We start from the raw sequence: 18,746 nt of genomic DNA on the forward strand, positions 1-18,746 counted from the left end.
GATCAGGTCAGATTTTCTTGCGGAGGAATCCTTTTTTTTTTTTTTTTTAATGTTTCCACACTGTTCGTCCAGCTGGTGGACCTATTCCTTTATCTCAGTGAACAACACTTCTTCAGGAGACTCTGAAAGCCTTAAACTATGTCAGAACTACTTTGCACCGTGTTTACAGTCGGATCATTGTATAGGTATATGCAGCCTCTGGACAGATACTCAATATGCAATATGGCACTTTTTTCTTACAGGTGTATTTGGCTAAATAGAGTGACGGCTTGCACTGTTACTATGCTTCAACAAGTGAGCACTGTGGGACTTTGCTATTGTTTAATACCTGATGGTTTGTCAAACTGCCTTTTGTCCAAGTGCTTTAGAAAGTGATAAAAGAACTGGGTTGTTTTCTTTTTCTTTTTTTCTTTTGGTGTTTTCATTTGCATTTTCATCCAGGCCGTCATTTTGTTCTGGATTTCAATTTTCAGACGGATTGATTGCTGTGATCACGTTGTTCCATAGAACATTTCACTGTTGTTCATTTTAATGGGAACTCGACCTTTCCTCTTCAGATTGTTTGGGGTTGCTGCTGGCAGTAACCTGGAACACTTGGACTGTTAAACATATTCACAGTTGACCTGTTTACTACATCTCCTTCCAGCTCCTCTCATAAACGGGACTCTTAAAGCTATCACAATAACCACATACCTCACTGATTTTTCTTGTGTTATTACGGGCGATGTCTGTTCAGAATCCATCCAACCTGTCTCTCCGAAATTCCTCGAAAGCCATTGAGCCTTGGATACCCGTTGCACCTCAACGGTCTGTTATGCACCCTTGTTCTTACCTTTATGCAACATCACTACTACCTGTGCGACAGCAGAATTCCTTCTCCTCGTCTCAGTGAACTTCTGTTGTTGATAGACAGTGGGGATGACTCAACTGGATAAATCTTGCACCGACAACCCTCGTCTTAAAAGTCCAGCAGGAGTCTTCATCACCTCGGGGAAGACTTGCTGCTGGCTGGGGGGAGGGGGGAGGGGGGGAAGGGTGTGAGGCTTAAAAGGGTTCTTGAAATATAAAGCAAATATACCTGTAGCTTGTCACTTCATTGCAGATCGCAAGAGCTCAGTCCAAATGTGTTTGTTCACAACACTGAATGTGGTTTGATGACAGACGAGCATTATCCACTTTGGATTTCATTTTTTATTGCGCTGCCTCGCTGAGTTTAAAAAAAAAAAAAAGAAGAAGAAGAAAAAGATAATTTCTCGTCACCACACTAATTCAGATATGCACATTGTACAGAAACTGATGTTTTTGAAATTGATGCCTGATTTTTACATTAATTTTTAAAAAGAAAATCCTCTTATAAAAAGCTTTAGTTGAAGAAAATGGGAGGAACTGTGGAACAAAAATAATTGCTGCAACAAGCTGTTTTGATATTTATATTCTCAGGTTTCTTAAATTTTGAGCATCAAAATTTCAATATTTCCTGTGCAACACCGAAGTACAAGCATGTTTTATTTCTTTTGTTATGCTGATTAATTTATTACAGAAACAACGTATCATGTGTGGTTTAATTATTCTTTTCATAACTCATTTTTGTGATATGGAACAGTACTAATATAAAGAAATGGTTCCATTGTTTGCTTGACATGAAAATACCAGTGCTTTTTAAAAAATAAAAATCCTTAAGTTGATCCGTTGTGTTTGTCTTGTCTTGCTTGAGAAGCAGAGAGCTGATTTAAAAAAAAAAAAACATGATAGCAAGGATGGATTTTTTTTTTTTAAATATTTTGGATTTTATTTACTTGGGTTAAAGTTTAAGTCAAGATCTTTGTAATTACACAGTAACTTGTAAGATTCAAACTATTCTTGTCACGTGGGGCAGTGGACAATTTCAAACATTAACAATTTAATTATGAGCTGCCATAAATCCAGTTAAAAAAAAATGAAACACTTAACTATATTCATCATAAAAGTTATCTGGAAACGTAAGTATGACCATGTAGGTACCTCAAAATGGAGTTACTACTCATAGTTTTAACTGTGGCTGTCTTGTATCAAGTTAAAGATAAAATAATTAGTGATTGAAGATGTCACAAACAATTATTCCTTGCTCTTAATAGCACATACTGGAATTAGAGCTTTATGGAGCTGCAGATATCAACGAATATCTCGTTACTCGTTACTTAATATGCACATTAAGACTGTAAGGAGATTTGAGATCTCAGCAACTATTATTTTGACAAGTCAAAATTTCATTCCAATATCTCTTGAGTACAGTTTCTGACTCGTGACACTGTAATTTAAATATAGTTTAGATGGCTTGGCTGAATCTCACTTTGTTTAACGAGAGGTTCCTGCTGAAAGGAAAGTCTCTCGGGTTGTAATATTTCACTTAAGTCCATTTCACATGAGACGTATTTACAACTCAACCCAAAAGGTGCACGTTCGTCTGCGCACTCCTGCCAAAATATTTGGTTGTTTCTCTTATTGTAAATGTTCATGTGATAACAAATAGTCGCACCACCAAGTAATTTCACTTTCACAAGAAACATTTCCTGTGATGCAACTTATTAAGGCGGATCGTTTTTTGTTTTTTTTGGTAACGTACAATATTTTAACAATGTAAACGAGACACTTCCATATCGTTCTTTGTAAATAAGCAATCAAGAAAACAGTTCTTTTAATTGGCAAAGGAATAACTTGTTACAGTGACAGACTTAGAAGATTTTTACAGTATAACATGTAATAACAACAAAAACAACAACATGCATATTGGAAACTGAGTAAACGTATTTATGTCCAGGTGGCAGGTGACCTTAGATGATTTCCAGATATCCAATAAGATTTTGAAATGATTAAAAATACCTCAATTAGATATAAATAGGAATGACATAAGATAACATGATAATATGTTTATTACATAGGATATGTTTTGTTATATTGCTCTGTCGTGCGGAGCCATCACTACATTTTGCTGCACAGTACTAGTATTCTGCAATGACAATAAAGTAACTACGACTTCTGCTTTAAAGGTTGAATTTTAAATCCGTTTCAATTTTGACTGAACAACATCTGGTTGCAGTGCGAGTCCTGATATTCTGGCACCTCTATTTTGGGGGACCTGAATTGAAAAGTGTGGACACCCCTGCCTCAAAGAGACCTTTCTATTGGTTGGACACATACAGTTATTTGTGTCTCACTGTCTTGACAGGTGGTCTTGGGGTATAAGGCTGGATGATCACCCAGGCAAAGCCGGCGACAGGCCTGGGGCCCCAGCTTTATGCCTGCTATTGGTCAATTGCTGTATGCTGATTTTGAATAAAATCTGCTCATGTACCCATAAAACCTAGAAACAACCCATGTGTAAAGCACTGAGGAGGGTCTTGTAGAGAGTCCTTGGACATCATTGTGGCTTTTTATTGGAGTTTTATGCTGCATATTTCTGGAACAATGACTAGGAATGGGATGAAAAACATTATATGGCAGAGAGAGGTGGGGAGGAATGGGGGTGTGGCATCAACAGTTCTCTTCAGAGTTCGTCTGTGTTGGAGGAAAAGGGGGGCATCTCAACATGGGCTGGACTGAGAGTAACAGGTACGTCCTCTGCATCCTGCCCATGCCGCTTTCTGGCTCCGCCTCTGTCCCAGTCTGTTTCCACGCTCTCATCGTCCCATATGGTTGATGTCTCTGTGTCACTGAAGTAGCCAGGCTCACCGGTGTAATGCGTGGGGAAGAGCAACAAAGGCTGCACCGAAAATGCTTGCAGGTCCCTGGGCTCAAAATACTGCAGGTACTCCGCTCTGAAGGGACATAGAGGGTTAAAAAGATTCAGTCTTGATTTTAACGTGTATTTCAAGAATATTGTAACATAAGAGTTGACTCACTCAGGGTGTTTGTTGAACATGATAGGCAAGAACTCATCAACTGGAAGCATTTTCTTGAGGGGCTCCACCTGCAGCAGCTTCTTGGCCCCCTGCAGCGACAGCATGTAACCCAGAGTCCAGTAGGAGTAGCCTGGGTGCACAAGGTTCCGGACTCCCTTCACCCAGGACTCTGGCTCTTTCCCCTGCAGCTGCTTACGCCCAACATAACTGTAGGGACACAAAGAAAACAGTCTTTTGAATGGGAGTATATAAAGGATTTAATTAAAGAAAAAAATCTGTGAAACTTAAAAAAAAAAAAAACTCACATAAGGTCCCAGTCAAGTTGAGATCTCTGTGTGTCGCCCATGATGGCCACCAACCTACTGCGAAACCGGGGCTCAAATCTGACATCATCCTCAAGCACAAGGACCTGCTGCAGATTCTGCTGCACCACCTAGAGGGCAACACAGACCAACCAAAGAAATCCCTCTGGCTTAAACTTCTCCACGATGACACACATGCACACACACACACACACACACACACACACACACACACACACACACACACACACACACACACACACGTATCACACATCTACCTGTTTCCAGATGTTATAGTGGCTGAGGAAGCAGCCGATCTCGCCTCTGGTCAGCACACGGCCTGAGTAAGGGTCTTTGTAGCCAGGAAGCATGTCTATACCCATGGCCAACAGCTGAGAGGAGTTCAAGGCTCTGCAAACACATTTATTAGCTCATGATCACAGTCAGTTGCAAAATATTCAAAGTTACTGTAAATGTTTCCTGGCAGGTGAAGCCCTCTTGGTTGAATCCTGCAACAATCACAGAATTAAAGGTATTTTATTCCCCAGGGTAACATGAGATAAAAATAAATAAATAAATAAATAAAATGGAGAAATTATCTGGTTCTCATCAGAAACAGAAATGTTTGTGTCGGTGAAAGGTCTTTGTCCATGTCGCCAGTAGACTCTGTGTTTTGGAATGTACTTGAACCTTCTTTGTTTGATACAACTAAAAAATAAAGCTTTAAACTACTGCATATCAACTGTCATTTAAAATCAGGAGTCAACACACAAGACTTGATTCAAAATGTGATACATTATCATATAAAATAAATTACCCAACAGTTGGGAAGAGAGTAACTTCTAGGGAAATACACTTGTTTGCCAGCCTCCCCAGAGCCAGACAAAAAGATAGAGACGCTTCCCTTCTCTGTGACGGGCTGAGACTGGTTAGCTTAGCACAATAAATAGTAGCAGGTGGAAGGTGTTGACACATCTCAAAATGGTCCTCACTTGCATTTCATTGTATTTGTTATGAAATCTTTTACAATTATGAGACATTATAATTTTAGAATCTTACACATAGCCTGAACTACTTTCCTGGCTCATGCAGTGATTTGACGCAGCACCTAAGAACTCCATAAAAACTACATTTGTTGGCAGAGACAATGCAGAGGATTAACTCGGGACAAACCAAGATACTGAAACGTTTCTATTTGTTGACCTTGACTTCGGTATGCTAACACTCCCCATGCACTACCATTCACTGTGCTAATCTAACTAGCAGTCAGCTGGTTTCCACAGTTCTCGGCTCTTTCATGCCTCCTTGAACAGCTACAACATGCCTTCCATATTAATATCAATCAGTCACATTACATTTCATTTAGGAAAAGTCAGAGTCACACTTTTACCTTGATACATTTTACAAGTTATACCGTTTTCCAGTGTAAAATTTTCAAGCATTTCATCTCTTGAAATGAAATATCTCACACATTTTATATCCTCCACCACAAGAGGACTGTTAATGTCCATCATACTTGCCATCCACTGCCTCTGTCAGTGTGCTGCTGATGCCAAGGGCAGCTAGAGAACTCAACATCCTCCGCCTCCGATCTGGTCGGCGCTTCAGATTGATCAGAAATATCTAAAAAGGAAGGAGAATCTAACCATCTGAACCGCAATGACCACAAATATGTCCTCTATTGGCTAAAAAAAAAAAGACTTTACCTCATCAAATCCTATCTTTCCTGCTTCTTTAGACACTGTGTGCATGTACAGTGAAGGTTCCATGGTGTAGGCAACTGGAAATCACATTTTACACAAAATTAAGTTACATTTTGAAACACAGCCTTTTCTTTTCAAAGGAATTCCTTAGATCAGCTCTAACCTGTGCGCTAAACTGAAATGAAAAGGAGAGCTAGTGAGATGAGAGGCAAAGCACTTTAACAGAGCAGTGAGGCATCTGCCAGGGGTGTGAGAGGAGAAATGGGATCGAAATCGGGAGCAAAGAGTGAGGATGGAGAGTCTGAAACTCTTGCTGTTGCTCAAAATTACAGTGCAGCGTACGTGCAGATCGTGCTTACTCAGTGCCTCTGTGAGCGTGTGGGTGAAACTCTCCTCCTCTTCCTCCATCGTCTGATGCTGTTTGAGGGGCACCGGTAAATATCCATAATGATCTTTGTTGCATACGTACATTTGAACCCCTGTAGGTGAAGCAGCAGCACAAAGGTCTTCAAGAAAAATAGGGAATATAACCAGTAATGATGAAAGATCCAAACTACATCCTCCCAGTAAAAAGCTAATGGCATGTATTTTTAAAAATAAATGACCATAGCACTTCTAATAAATAGTAGAGAGCAGTAGAATGCAACTAAATAAATAGAAATTTACTTGAGTATTTCTATGTAATGCTATTTTTTGGCATAGAGAGAGAGGGAGTATATTTTTGAATTAATAATATGTAATGTGTTCCCTAAATGTAGTTGTGAGTTCTTCATATATATATATGTATATATATATACACACACACACACACACACACACACACACACACACACACATATGTAATGGCCGTTATCAGTGGAGAAAGAAGTACTCAAAAAATCTAATTGAGGACTTGCATTGGAGTATTTGAGAATTGTGGTACTTTTACTTAATTGACTTATTTGAGTACCTCTTCCTCCACAAATACTGTCCATTGGTTCAATGAAGAACAGGTCCTTTGATGATGATGTATTCTCTTAATTTATCATCTATATTTTTAAAATGCTTCAACATTGTGTTTTCATTGGTTCTTCAAAATTACATCATCATTCCAAACAGACAATGTGGGTTGCCCCCCAAATAACGTTGTCTTACCTGCTTCAGACGCAGAGAAAGCAAAGGTCATGATGTCATCCAGAAGGAATGGGTAATGGGCATGAGGGGGGTGTGCAGCCAAAGCCTTGCTGGCCTTGCGCCTCAGGTCCAGCAGGTAGGTGGAGTGCACCATGGGAACAGCAAAGCAGCCATGCCGCTTCCATTTACGAATTGGAATATAGTCGGGGGTTCTTCTGTAGTAGCCCTAAATGAAAGTTGGAAGACTGAGAAAACCATGTTCTTATATTATCATGTTTACGCTGCTTGATTTCATAACTAAGTGTACCTGAGGTGTCATGCCACACCAGAAGTTGGAATAGAGGCTCTTTGACTCCAGCATGGGCGCCACAATGGTCAGATTCTCTGCTATCATGTCAGTTAGCACCAGGCGGTTTGTCAGCAGGTTGTCACTGTCCACAAACTGAGAAACACACATCATCACGTACTGTAATGTAACAGTGTAGCATCATGGTCCAAACCCTCACCAGTATGTAGTCAGCCCAGAGTCGTCTAGCAGCTCTGAGGGCTGCCTGCTTCAATTTCATCACATATGTGAAGCGAGACTCGGGCCAGTGCTTTGGACCATCCTCGTCTGCATAGGAGCTGAAAGACAGAGGTGGCACAGACACAGATGTGCAGATACGTTTTGAAGGTGTTTTATTTTGAAGGAGTGAGTCACCTTGGTTGCTCTGAGGGTCTCCACTCCACTGAATGGTACAGGTGCTGAACTCCTCTGAGCCACTCCTGAAGCATGGCTGTACTGTTGTCCACACTATGGTCCGAGGCTGCCCTGAGACCACAAGCAGCAGAGAGAAGAATGACACTTTAAACAGCTGTATCAAAATAGACAATAATTGTTCTATATATTCCCTGAACGTCAATATTTATTCAACTGACTAGATTTTACCAGATCGAAATTCTGTCCTTGGGATAGTCCAGTCTGTCAATGCAGCCCAGGAAGTGTGGCAGGCTGTGCTGTGCATTTCGTGCAAGGATGGTTATCAGCACAGTGGGCTTGAGCAAAGAGGGATCCTGCAGGGGTTGTTGGAAGAGACGATCTGGTGGTGGATCCTCTGTGCTGCTGGTGAGCAAGAAGAATGTTCCTGCAAAAATCACAACAGCCAACCCAAAGCTCACAAACCCAGAAGACATATTTCCTCTAGCGCACCTTGACACCTCTTCAGCCTCACGCTAGACTGGTGCAGCTAAGAGCGCGAGACGATCGGGCTCACACACATACTAACAGTGAGAGAGAGAGAGAGAGAGAGAGAGAGAGAGAGAGAGAGAGAGTATGTGTGTGTGTGGGGGGGGGGGGGGTGTACAGCGTTCCTTTTTAGGACATTCCATGACTTTCATTCACATGGACAGCCTAACCCTAATCCTAATCAATTGATGCCTAACTCAAACTTTACCCCAAACCTCAATTCACACTTTAACCAGGAACTCAGAAATTACATTTTGCTGTATATGAACTACTGTTTGGTCCCCCAGAGGACTAGAAGTTCTGATAAGGTTAGTTTTTAAATCAGTCAGGGGAAGAAAAAAGTGGATTCAAAATAATTCTATGCACTTGTATGCACTTTATGCACTTGTGTGCATAAAGTGCATACAAGTGCAAATCTGAAGCTCAGGAAACAGAAGCAGAACTAAGGTTAAAAAATGTAACTTTTTTTGTGTGAGAGACTTTATTCTCTAGACATGTACAAGAATAAGTGTCAAATAGGCAACACACACACACACACACGCAGAGCAGAGTGACACATGAGCAACGGCAAGCACACCATGGGGGGCAATTATACGCTCCTAGAATTCTTAAATATTAACGATGTATGAGCTTGGAATCGCATTAATGATTAATTACCTGTACCTCCAGATCAAATTGTCACAGAAATCTAGATGTTCAAAGTATAAATATTAAAATCAGTCAATGACTCGATATCCTCAGTCTGCACGTGTTCAATGTTAAATTATACATATTTTCCGAAGGTGAATTACGTAAAATCAAAAGAGAAAAGAACTCTTCGTGCTTCACGGAACACAAGTATGACAACACAGTTTTTTTCGGACAATTAACAAGGTAACACAAAGGCAACAACAGACCTAGAAGTTTGCCCTGATTTTTTTTCTGCCGGTGCTTGGTTCTCGAAAGTCAATACGAACTTGATTTACAAAAGATTTTTTAAATAAATAAAACAGAAATAGATAAATGAACAAACAATGAACACAAATAGTTAAAAAACTGAGATAATTAAATCAAGTAATCCATTTTTGTAAGGATCCCTTTCACGACCCTACGCTCCTTCCTAAGTTGTGTCAGGCAGTCAAATACCTGGGCGAACTTCTCCCTATACGTATTTACCCCTGACAATAAAAATGGCGGACTTCCCTCGTAGGCGCGTGTGTAGAGAGTATAGAAGAAGCCGGACACCCGCTTAAAGTTTGTTCATGAACGTTCAGATTAAGATGTCGACAGAGAAGCAGCCCCCTCCCAACTGGATCCTCCAGCATCCTGCGGTGAGTGATGGTGAAGGGGGTCTGGGCTGAGGTCTGCTGGCCCTCCACGCAGTCACTAACCGGAGTGTTTATGGTGTCAGTACCAGCAGATGAAGCAACTGGAGGTCACAGACAGTGCTCAGGTCCACGCGGCGTTCCTTGTCTACATGGACCTGTCTGAGGGTGAGTTTAACCCTTTGACTTGTAACTCATTAACGCAGCGACTTCTCAATACACAGGCTTGGCTCCAAAACGCCCATAACGGATGTAGCTGATAGGTAATCATGTCTGATGTGTGTTCATCAGGAAATTTATATGATCTTTACATTTTGTCCATACGTAAAAAAAGAACAATTAAACATGACTAACTTAGAAGATTAAATTCCACGATACATTGTTAACACATATGTTAGATTTTTGCCTCGTTGTTGATTTTGAGTAAAGAAAGGAAAGACCATGTCTGACAATATCGTCAAGCAGCCCGACTCAGAAGGAATCTGTCATGTATCTGTATTTGTGGGGGGGCCAGCAAGAGATAAATGAGAATTCTAATCCAGACCCAGACATGATCATCGTCTGAGGCCCACCACCCTCTCTGACAGCTCCTGTTGTCCACAGTGCGCCAGTGGAAGGAGGTGTCATGTGTCCAGTGTGATCACCTTCAGGTGGTTTTGCTGGAGGGGAGAGAGAAGGAAGGATCGCCCCTCCAGACCATTTTGCCTCTGCCTGCCCACCTGTCCCTGAGCCATAGAAGGTGCTCTCTCTCTCTCTCTCTCTCACTTTCTCCTTTTGGTCTATAATTTTTTTAGATTTTCAGTTGCAAATTCACTGTTCTCCTCGTCTCTGTCGTGCAGTATACGCTATATCCTGGACAGAAGTTCTCCTATGCTGCTGTGTGTCGTGGCGTCAGACTCCACTCTGGTCTACCAGAGGATGACTGATGGCTTGGTGACCCCCGACCCACCTGTAGGCCCCTTCCAAGATGTGGGAAGTCGGCAACACAGGAAGCGACGACAGCAGCGCTGAGTGGCTGGTGGGAGGAGACGCAGCATGGAAGGGCAAAAATCTGCCATTCTGTGCTACTTTCTTCTAAACAAGACAAAGCTGTGCTGGAGACACGGCAGCAGGTGCACCACTCAGCCTCTGGTACCGTCTTGGTCGGCTGGTGAGGTGTTTGATTCTTCATCACCTAACCTGTCTTGGAGCTGTTAAGATCAGGGTGGGAGATCATACGCTGTCAAAGCCATGTCCTTGGCCTTTGTAAAGTCAACCACAGAGACGGATTAAAGCCCTGAGGCCAAGCACTTGTCAAGTTTTAAAGACTTAAAAGTGTAATTACTAGTTTGACTCATGGTTTCATTCTTCACTTGCTACCAAGAATGTCTAAAACCACCAACTAAACCAATGTAATATTGATTTTCATGACCTATGAACACATCCCAGCAGCCTGCTCATTTAATAGAACACACACTTGTGATTCCAGTCAGATCTCAAGGTGCCTGAATGCAGCAGTGATACTGACCGTATCGGAAGGGGTGGACGGAAACGCCAACATTTAAAAAAAAATAAATAAAAAAAGAGGCTTCCAATTTTTTTCACAGCCGTTCGAGGTGGTTTTTGATGTATGCGAAGAAAATTAATGTGCAAATTGGAGATGGAAAGGCATTTGTAGGATCAGATCTGACGTAGCGAACACTGAACTCACGTGACGGCTTTTCCGACTGACTCCATCTCTCTGTTTCGCTTATAAGCCCCAACATGATAACAGCAGATACGCGTGGACTGATGGACCAAAACATGCCGTTACGGGCCTGTAACCTCTGCTCATTCTGCATTTTATCATAGCCATGTGAGGTTACGTTTCCTATACCGCCATCTTCTGACAAAATTGGCATCATTTATCTGCTACGACCACGTGATGGAAACACACCTCTTTTAGCTTTTGGCGAACTTTTAAAGGACTCAGTTGACATTGAGATGCATGTCACCGACCCCAGTGATAGAAACTCAAGCACAACCGAACTTTTCAATCATGTCATTGGTAACTACTTGTGTTTACCTTCTTATTCAGGCTAGACCTCTGTTACTCTATGTTGAGAAGGTAAACCTGTCAGCGCCCTCTGCTGGACAGACTACATCTCACTAGACCTCACTCTTGTCTTTGACGTTTGTCCGCTGCCAATTCTTGGTCAGCTGACATGTAGATGTGACAGCCAGTGACAGCCGTTGCTTCTAACCCCACAATATTTTTGTCTTCAGGTAAAAATCTTCTTCTTTTTTTTTTTACGGAAGCTCAGCTTGTGTCACTCAATGACCAACATGACAGGATGTTTTGTTGTATTTTAACAGAACGGTCTCATTTGTTGAGGGTGTGTGGGGGGGTAGGTTACTGAAAACACTTTTATTTATACAGTTTATCTAGAAAAGTCTATCTGGAAAAAAAACCAAACAAGTTGAAGACAGAACACAGAAACACGGGTGAGAGAACTACAGAGTCGGACTACGGTGTGAACTTGCAGAATCCACCCTGCATGGTTAACAGAGAGATGGGGTGATGTGGGGTGGGGGTGTTAATGGTGCGACAGTGTGGTGTTGGGAGGAACCCTGAGCCTTGTTTAACACAAATACATCATACTAGAGAGACAAATGGACAGACCAACACTGTACCGGCCAGCAAGCCATAGAAAAGAGGTTCATCCTGTCCAGGAATGCAGGAGTGTCAGTCCAGCTCCTCAGAACAAGTGGCTTATGAGTCCATGTCCTTGGGAATCACTGCTGCCATCACATGGGCATTTGCAACCGGCTTGAGACTTTTATATGCCCACAATAAATGTCAGAAAGCGGGAACATAAAAGTTCCTTGTGATTCCACATAACCCTGACATCTTTTCATTCTTTTCAGAAAGTTCTTTATCATGGAAACTCTTGTGGATTTTGGTTGGAGTCATTCTCACAGGGGGACAAAAAAAGTGTTTGGTAGTCCATTTTTGTCCCCCTCAGCAGTGGAGTAACATGGTACAGTCCATCTCAAAGGCTGGTCCTGTGATGGAAGCCCACACTGCTATGTCAGATCCTCCTCCTCTGAGCAGTAGTCCCTGCCCTGGAAACACACACACACACACACACACACACACACACACGTCAATTACACTTCTCATAGTCGATCATGCACTTGATCTTCTGTGACAATATTTTTTTAATATGCATCACTGTGGCCAAATGCATGCAAAACTACATGTAATATTAGTGGAGGGAATCATAAAAACTAATGTGATACTTCATGATACAAATACAGAGATTTTTTTAATAGTTTCTTAATATGATGATACAACTACAATACTGTTCCACTGAGTGATAAATTGATATTTAGGGCTGCCAAAATGTTTTTTTTTTTTTATGATAAAGATATGATGTTGTAATGATTTTTAATCAAATTCTTTTGGATCTTGCTGTAAGTCTTCAGAAAATTATTGATTTTACAAAGAAGAAGAAATTCTCACATTTAACTCTATTAAACCTTTAGTATTCATCATTGATAAATGAATCATTAATTTGTTCCAGCACTAATGACACCGACTCATCCGCTACCTCTCTTACACCAACAGGCACCGATCCCTAAAATATCATTCTTCTGAAATCCATGTTCCATGCATGACACTAAACCACACTTTGCGAAGAGGTCCAGTCCTATTCCAAACTTCCTGACATTATAGGCCAGTAGTCCTGATGGGGGGGCACTACAGCGACCTAAAATCACTATTCAAAAATTGAAACTTATCTCCTGAAAGTGCTACAACATTATAACTTTAAGTAAAATGAAGCCGGGAAATCAAAACGTTCAAATGCTCTGAGCTGGCAGTAATTTTCAACCCTGCAACTCTTGTCTTTAAACCTAAGCTGTTGCTTCAGACTGTCCACCAATGATCCGGCTGTCAATTTGATTTCACTAAAAAACATTCAACTGTAACCCCCTGCAACCACAACTACGCCCTTGAAATCCTGTCCCTTAAAATAACAAATAGGAGTGGAGACGAGGCACAACCAGGACAGGCTCAAGAGTACGTTTCAGACTCAAAGGTCGGCTTTCGAGACTCCCACAGGGGTCACCACCACACCACAAGTGTCCTCCAAAGACACAAATACAGCGAGGCTACCAGATTGTCAGCTACATTTCTTTAAATTCTAGTTCATACCTTCATTTTACTAGATCTGGTCACACTTGAGTGTTTTTACAAATATAAAATTTCAATCTGATAAATCCCTGTAAACGGTAGAATTTCACTGGCTGTGACAGATTGTGTCTGTCTGTGGTGTTTTCATGTCATCTGCTGTATCCTCGCTTGCTACGGATTTGCGCTGTCACAGGATTAACCTCCGTGCTGTCATTTAGAAGTGGCGTTCATCAAAAAAAAAAAAAGAAAAAGAAAAAGCAAAATGTGAAGTGTGTCCCTAAATGGTGGGTTGGCACTCACTCACCTTTTCAATCTTCTCATCCAACATCCTGAAGAATTCCTGCTGGCTTTCTGAGGAGTGGATGCTCCTACAAGTATCACACGGGGTCAAAGGTCAGTTTTGAATATTAAAAGAATAGAACTGAGACGTTAATAATATTCTAATCTCAACACTTACAGTATTTTCCCATTTCCGTTTGATCCAGTTTCATCGATGTTCTGACTGTTACTGAGTAGAGCGCATTTCTCCTGCAGGACATCCAACACAGACACACACACACACACACACACACACGTGCATAAAAGTAGTTGTATTACACAGCAGAATTAACAACATAGCATGAGACATACACACAAACAAATGAGCTAGTTTACAACCAAGACATGTTGTGTTGCGTCTACATTCATTTGTCACGATTTATTTACTTTATAAAACAGGCCAACTTCTTAGGTAGAAGGAACGACTGCAGTAAAATAATCACAGTTCTTCCATCCCATTTATGAATGAATTAGGTTGACAAAAACCCCTCTCAGAGGAACTAATAACAATTACCATTAATAAACATACAGGCATTATAATCTTCATGAAAGGTGTCTTACGTGGCTGCTGGATTATACTGAGAGTTCATATAATCACGAAAAACCTGTCAAGATGTCGAATTTGAAAACAGCAATTGGAAAGATTTCGGAAGAGTCGTGGTGATGTGTTTCAGAAATCACTGAATATTAGGGTGGAAGTGTTTCAGCAAAAATTTAAGAAACATATCTAGAAACCATTACGCATCAGACTTATAAAAGAAGAGATCTAACAAAAATTTCAGCCGTGCAGATGAAAAAATGTTGCTATTTTTCAACAACATGGCACCAGCCTGATGTGACTCGACTCACTTTTGCTACCATAGCACACAGAAGTCCTTTAGCATAAAAGCTACTTCACAGTTTCCTCATCTTTAGGGGTCTGTCAGCGTCACCCACCCACAGCAGTGTCCAGACCCCAGCCAGTAGGTGGTATATGAACCCAGGCTTACTGTATCCCCCGTCTCTGGGCTCCTTCTTGTTCACCAATCATTTCTTCTTTTTTGGCCTTTTTTGTTTCAGATCAAATGAACAAATACACAGGAGCTTTAGTTCTTGCTGTCAGGAGCTCCATCCATCCATTTTCTTCCACTTATTCCTGTTAAGGGTCACGGGGGGGCTGGAGCCTATCCCAGCAGCCTTCAGACGAGAGGCAGGGTTCACCCTGGACAGGTCACCAGTCCATCTCAGGACCAACACATAGAGACAGACAACCATTCACACTCACAGTCACACCTACAGTCAATTTAGAGTATCAATCAGCCTCGTCCCCTCTTGATGTCTTTGGACTGTGGGAGGAAGCTGGAGTACCAGAGAGAACCCACACAGGAACAGGGAGAACATGCAGACTCCACACAGGAAGATCTCCTGCCCAACCCGGAACTCGCACCCGGAACCTTCTTGCTGTGAGGTGACAGTGCTGACCACTGCACCACCGTGCAGCCCTTTCCCTTTTATTGTGTTGTAAGATTCATTTTAAATTGGACCTTATCATCTTTAAATGTTTCACCTTCCTCTATAGCAGTAGGTGAATAATGTTGTGGTACACTACTGCCCCCGACTGGAATGGAGTGTAGATTGGGTTACGTTCGATGCCAAATGTTCTATACCAGACATTCTACACCAGGCGTTCTACGCCTACAGTCTTTGTCTCTCCTTTAGTCTGCAACCCAACCGTGGAATGTCAATTGTGTGGTTTTACTGGTTGCCATTTAATTGAGCGGTTCACTTAATTTAAAAAAAAGCAGTTGTAATTGTAGCCTGGCAATGTCAAAGGCATTCTATTAGAGAAGATTATTCACTGCCAGTGACACAGATACAGAATGGACTCTTCCACGTCATGATTCCCTCTGGACGGTCAGAGCTCAGCTGTGTTATGATGGCACGTCAGGTAGGCTGCCAGGTGCTTCCTAAAACTCTTACATGATGAAAAGAAAAACTAGAGGCGAGCCGCTGGTACCATGCTGTGAAAAAGCAGCTTAAATGTCCCAGTGCAGACAAAAGAGTAGAACAAAAGACAGTGACACACTGTGCTGTCCTGGCCGTCCATTCCTCCTTCTTCTCCGCTGATGTACTTGACTTTCTCCACTCCTTTCATCTTGTACTCATCTGTGACAGAAAAGGAGATAGAGAGCAGCACATCTCCTCTTATTAATTGACACAGGCAAAGAGGACGGGCCACGGTTCTCATCAGCACAATCCCTCGGGTTAATAGTTCTCACAGTTCACTACTTGGCAAAGTAATTACGTGGTTGAATTCTCACGCAGCACGATAAATCCTCTCTCAACAATGGCTGGCAAGCAGCAAACAAATGAGCTGTCAGCCTGATTCTCTTCTTGTCTCTGCCTCGCCATCTTCACTCTCACACATGCACAGCCCCCTCCTCACATCCCTCCCCGTACTTAGAGAAGAAGCAGTTCACATCCAGAAACAATGCACAATGCACTGTCACTGGGTCACTTATAGCTATCATCGCTTCCTTGATAGGCATCTTTTAAAAAATATTACATTAAAATTCGAACAAGCCTGCAAAGTTGCCTAACACAGAATCATGCCATATTAGTCCTTATTCATTGTTAATAATGCCATATTTATTTCATCTAGTTCAAACTGTCATTGCATGACAGTCCACCTACCTCAAGCACGAATAAATACTCATATTTATATCAATGACAAATTTATTCTAATCTTCGCATGTGCACCACTGTAATATTGTCCCAACAAATATTTTTCTACTTAAAAAATAGTATGTACATCTGTAACGTTGTAAATTAAGTCAACAAAATAAAACATTTGTTAATGACCACAAAAGCGACTATTGACGGAGGTACGGTAACACTTCCCACTGCCATTCATCGTGCTAAGCTAACTAGCTAATAAATAATCTTTTCCCTGCACTGTAACACGTTGTACGCCTGCAGCCAGTTAAAGCCTTGTTTACCTTTCACTTACTTGTGGTCTGGACATGAGCATGTATTTCTTTGTACTTTTCTTCCCCACATTTGCATATACTGTATTTATAAATGTATTAATGTAAAGAGATGGACTCTAATTGATTTACAGACAAACTGATTAGCGAAACAGGAAACAAGCCAAACATTGACTGGTTCTATCGCTTCTTCTAATTTGTCACTTTCTTTGTTTTACTGTATGTTATTGTAAATGAACATCTGGGACCTACTGGTTGGAAACAAATTGCAATAATAACGAGGATTTCACTCTGGGCTCTGTGAAATGACAGGGTCATTTACTTAAGTTTTATTGACCAAATCATTGCTTGATTAATTGTGATTATTATTTTCTGGTTTATTGAAAAGTACATAGCGCTGGATTAGCCATAGAGCGATTTTATTGTCATTGCTTGTTCCTTAAGTTAAGTTATTTTAATTGGTTACCGGCTGATCTGTTTGGATCCTCCACATAGGAGAGGTGGACAGAGGAAACATGGTGGGCAGACTGACCAGAGAGGAGGTCTCCATTGCTGTAGGCTTTGCTCTGACCCTCCTCACTGTTGGGCACTGCAGACACCTGCTTGGCAGAGGTGCAGCCCATCTCCTCCTCCTCCTCCTCAGCCGCTCTCCTCCTCCTCCTCCTCACTCCTGAGCATCGCAGCTACACCTGGTGATGGAGGAAGAGTAGACAGACAGGCCTCAAACCATCAAATCAGGAACACTTCTAATCAGGAACCCTGCTCTGGGCCCACAGATTGAAAACCACCAGCCTAGTTTTTCATAATCAATTAGTCATGAAGCGCCCTGCCCTCGCTTTAAACACGCACGGGCATCGCTGTCTACTCCCGCAGTGTAGACTTGATTCACGCACACGCCGATCAGAAGGTGCGCGCGGCGGTCCCAGCTGCCCCGCAACAATGAGGCCTTTCAATGGATGACGCTGTGCCAAGCAGCCGGCTCGCTTTAGTAGTGAATGGAGGGGGTTTGCGGCTCTCAGAGGATTAAACTGTAGTCGCGGCAATATGGCTAACATAATAGTGTGTGTCGATCTAGAAGAGTGTGTTGCATCAGGCTCTTGGACGGAGACACCGATCCCGATGGGTTGATCATAAACGCACTGACCGCACAGCTGCTCCTCAAGCATGTCTAACCGGTTGCTTTCACTGGTGTTTGTATGCAGATGTAAACTGCATCCCATGAGGTGTTTCATTTATTTCCGGCAAAAATACAAAAACGATTTTCTAAAGAAATTCCCGGTGAAGCAACAAAAATACCCAATGAGGACGACAGATGATAATACAAATACTAAGTTACTATATTAGAAGAGCAGCCATTCCAGAAGCAGCAGGGACCGCCGAGGATACATCAAGATTATTTTACAAATTTTAACGTAATAAAGCAACATCACCTTTCCTGCTCTGTCCGTGGTTTCAGGCCCCGTCCTCTGGTTCAGGTTCTGAGAGGCTTTCCTCCAGACATTGGATACACAGAAACCTCTTGGCTCATCACAGGAGACGCAGTCAGTCCGTCTGCCAGCTGTCTGGTCGGACTGCTGCTGGATCTCATGCTTATAAAATAGCGCCCACTTAAACAACAAAGACGCGAATCGAGAAACTATTTTCATGAATTTCGAAAATCCAAAAAATGGCAAGAATATCTTTCAGCTGAAACAAATAAATACCCACGTCGTTTTTGCATGCGAATTTTGGGGGCATCCTTCCTTTTATACGATAGAAAATAAAGATTCCAGCTTTGTCAG

At 41.8% G+C, this 18,746-nt stretch overlaps 3 protein-coding genes across 4 annotated transcripts; 1 reads left to right on the top strand and 2 right to left on the bottom strand.

Annotated features, from left to right (window-relative positions):
- Nucleotides 1–2,805: 2,805 nt before the first annotated feature.
- Nucleotides 2,806–8,008, bottom strand: LOC147261274 (procollagen galactosyltransferase 2-like). The gene is made up of 11 exons (XM_086203227.1): nucleotides 7,925–8,008; nucleotides 7,503–7,807; nucleotides 7,304–7,438; nucleotides 7,018–7,222; nucleotides 6,243–6,362; nucleotides 5,887–5,960; nucleotides 5,697–5,803; nucleotides 4,459–4,591; nucleotides 4,184–4,311; nucleotides 3,879–4,085; nucleotides 2,806–3,794 (listed from the first exon to the last, which is right to left on the bottom strand). The coding sequence occupies exons 1-11, from the start codon at nucleotides 7,998–8,000 to the stop codon at nucleotides 3,524–3,526; spliced, it is 1,761 nt and encodes a 586-aa protein (XP_086059353.1). The 5' UTR covers nucleotides 8,001–8,008; the 3' UTR covers nucleotides 2,806–3,523.
- A 1,374-nt stretch (nucleotides 8,009–9,382) lies between these two features.
- On the top strand, nucleotides 9,383–12,654 carry tsen15 (TSEN15 tRNA splicing endonuclease subunit). Its single transcript, XM_086203228.1, has 4 exons — nucleotides 9,383–9,531; nucleotides 9,612–9,693; nucleotides 10,129–10,264; nucleotides 10,365–12,654. Exons 1-4 carry the CDS (start codon nucleotides 9,463–9,465, stop codon nucleotides 10,534–10,536), a joined length of 459 nt encoding a protein of 152 aa, XP_086059354.1. The 5' UTR covers nucleotides 9,383–9,462; the 3' UTR covers nucleotides 10,537–12,654.
- Nucleotides 11,868–18,740, bottom strand: LOC147261276 (uncharacterized protein C1orf21 homolog). Of its 2 annotated transcripts, none has more exons than XM_086203229.1 (6): nucleotides 18,396–18,740; nucleotides 17,432–17,654; nucleotides 16,065–16,144; nucleotides 14,139–14,209; nucleotides 13,986–14,049; nucleotides 11,868–12,609 (listed from the first exon to the last, which is right to left on the bottom strand). In XM_086203229.1, exons 2-6 carry the CDS (start codon nucleotides 17,586–17,588, stop codon nucleotides 12,571–12,573), a joined length of 411 nt encoding a protein of 136 aa, XP_086059355.1. In that variant the 5' UTR covers nucleotides 17,589–17,654; nucleotides 18,396–18,740; the 3' UTR covers nucleotides 11,868–12,570. The 2 variants fall into 2 exon arrangements, with proteins under 2 accessions (XP_086059355.1, XP_086059356.1); XM_086203230.1 differs by having other exon boundaries at nucleotides 17,498–17,654; nucleotides 18,396–18,737.
- Nucleotides 18,741–18,746: the final 6 nt, after the last annotated feature.

This window comes from Aulostomus chinensis, chromosome 5 (genome assembly GCF_037954235.1).
Source record: "Aulostomus chinensis isolate RoL2024-O1b breed Wild chromosome 5, RoL_Achi_v1.0, whole genome shotgun sequence".
NCBI lineage: Eukaryota > Metazoa > Chordata > Actinopteri > Syngnathiformes > Aulostomidae > Aulostomus > Aulostomus chinensis.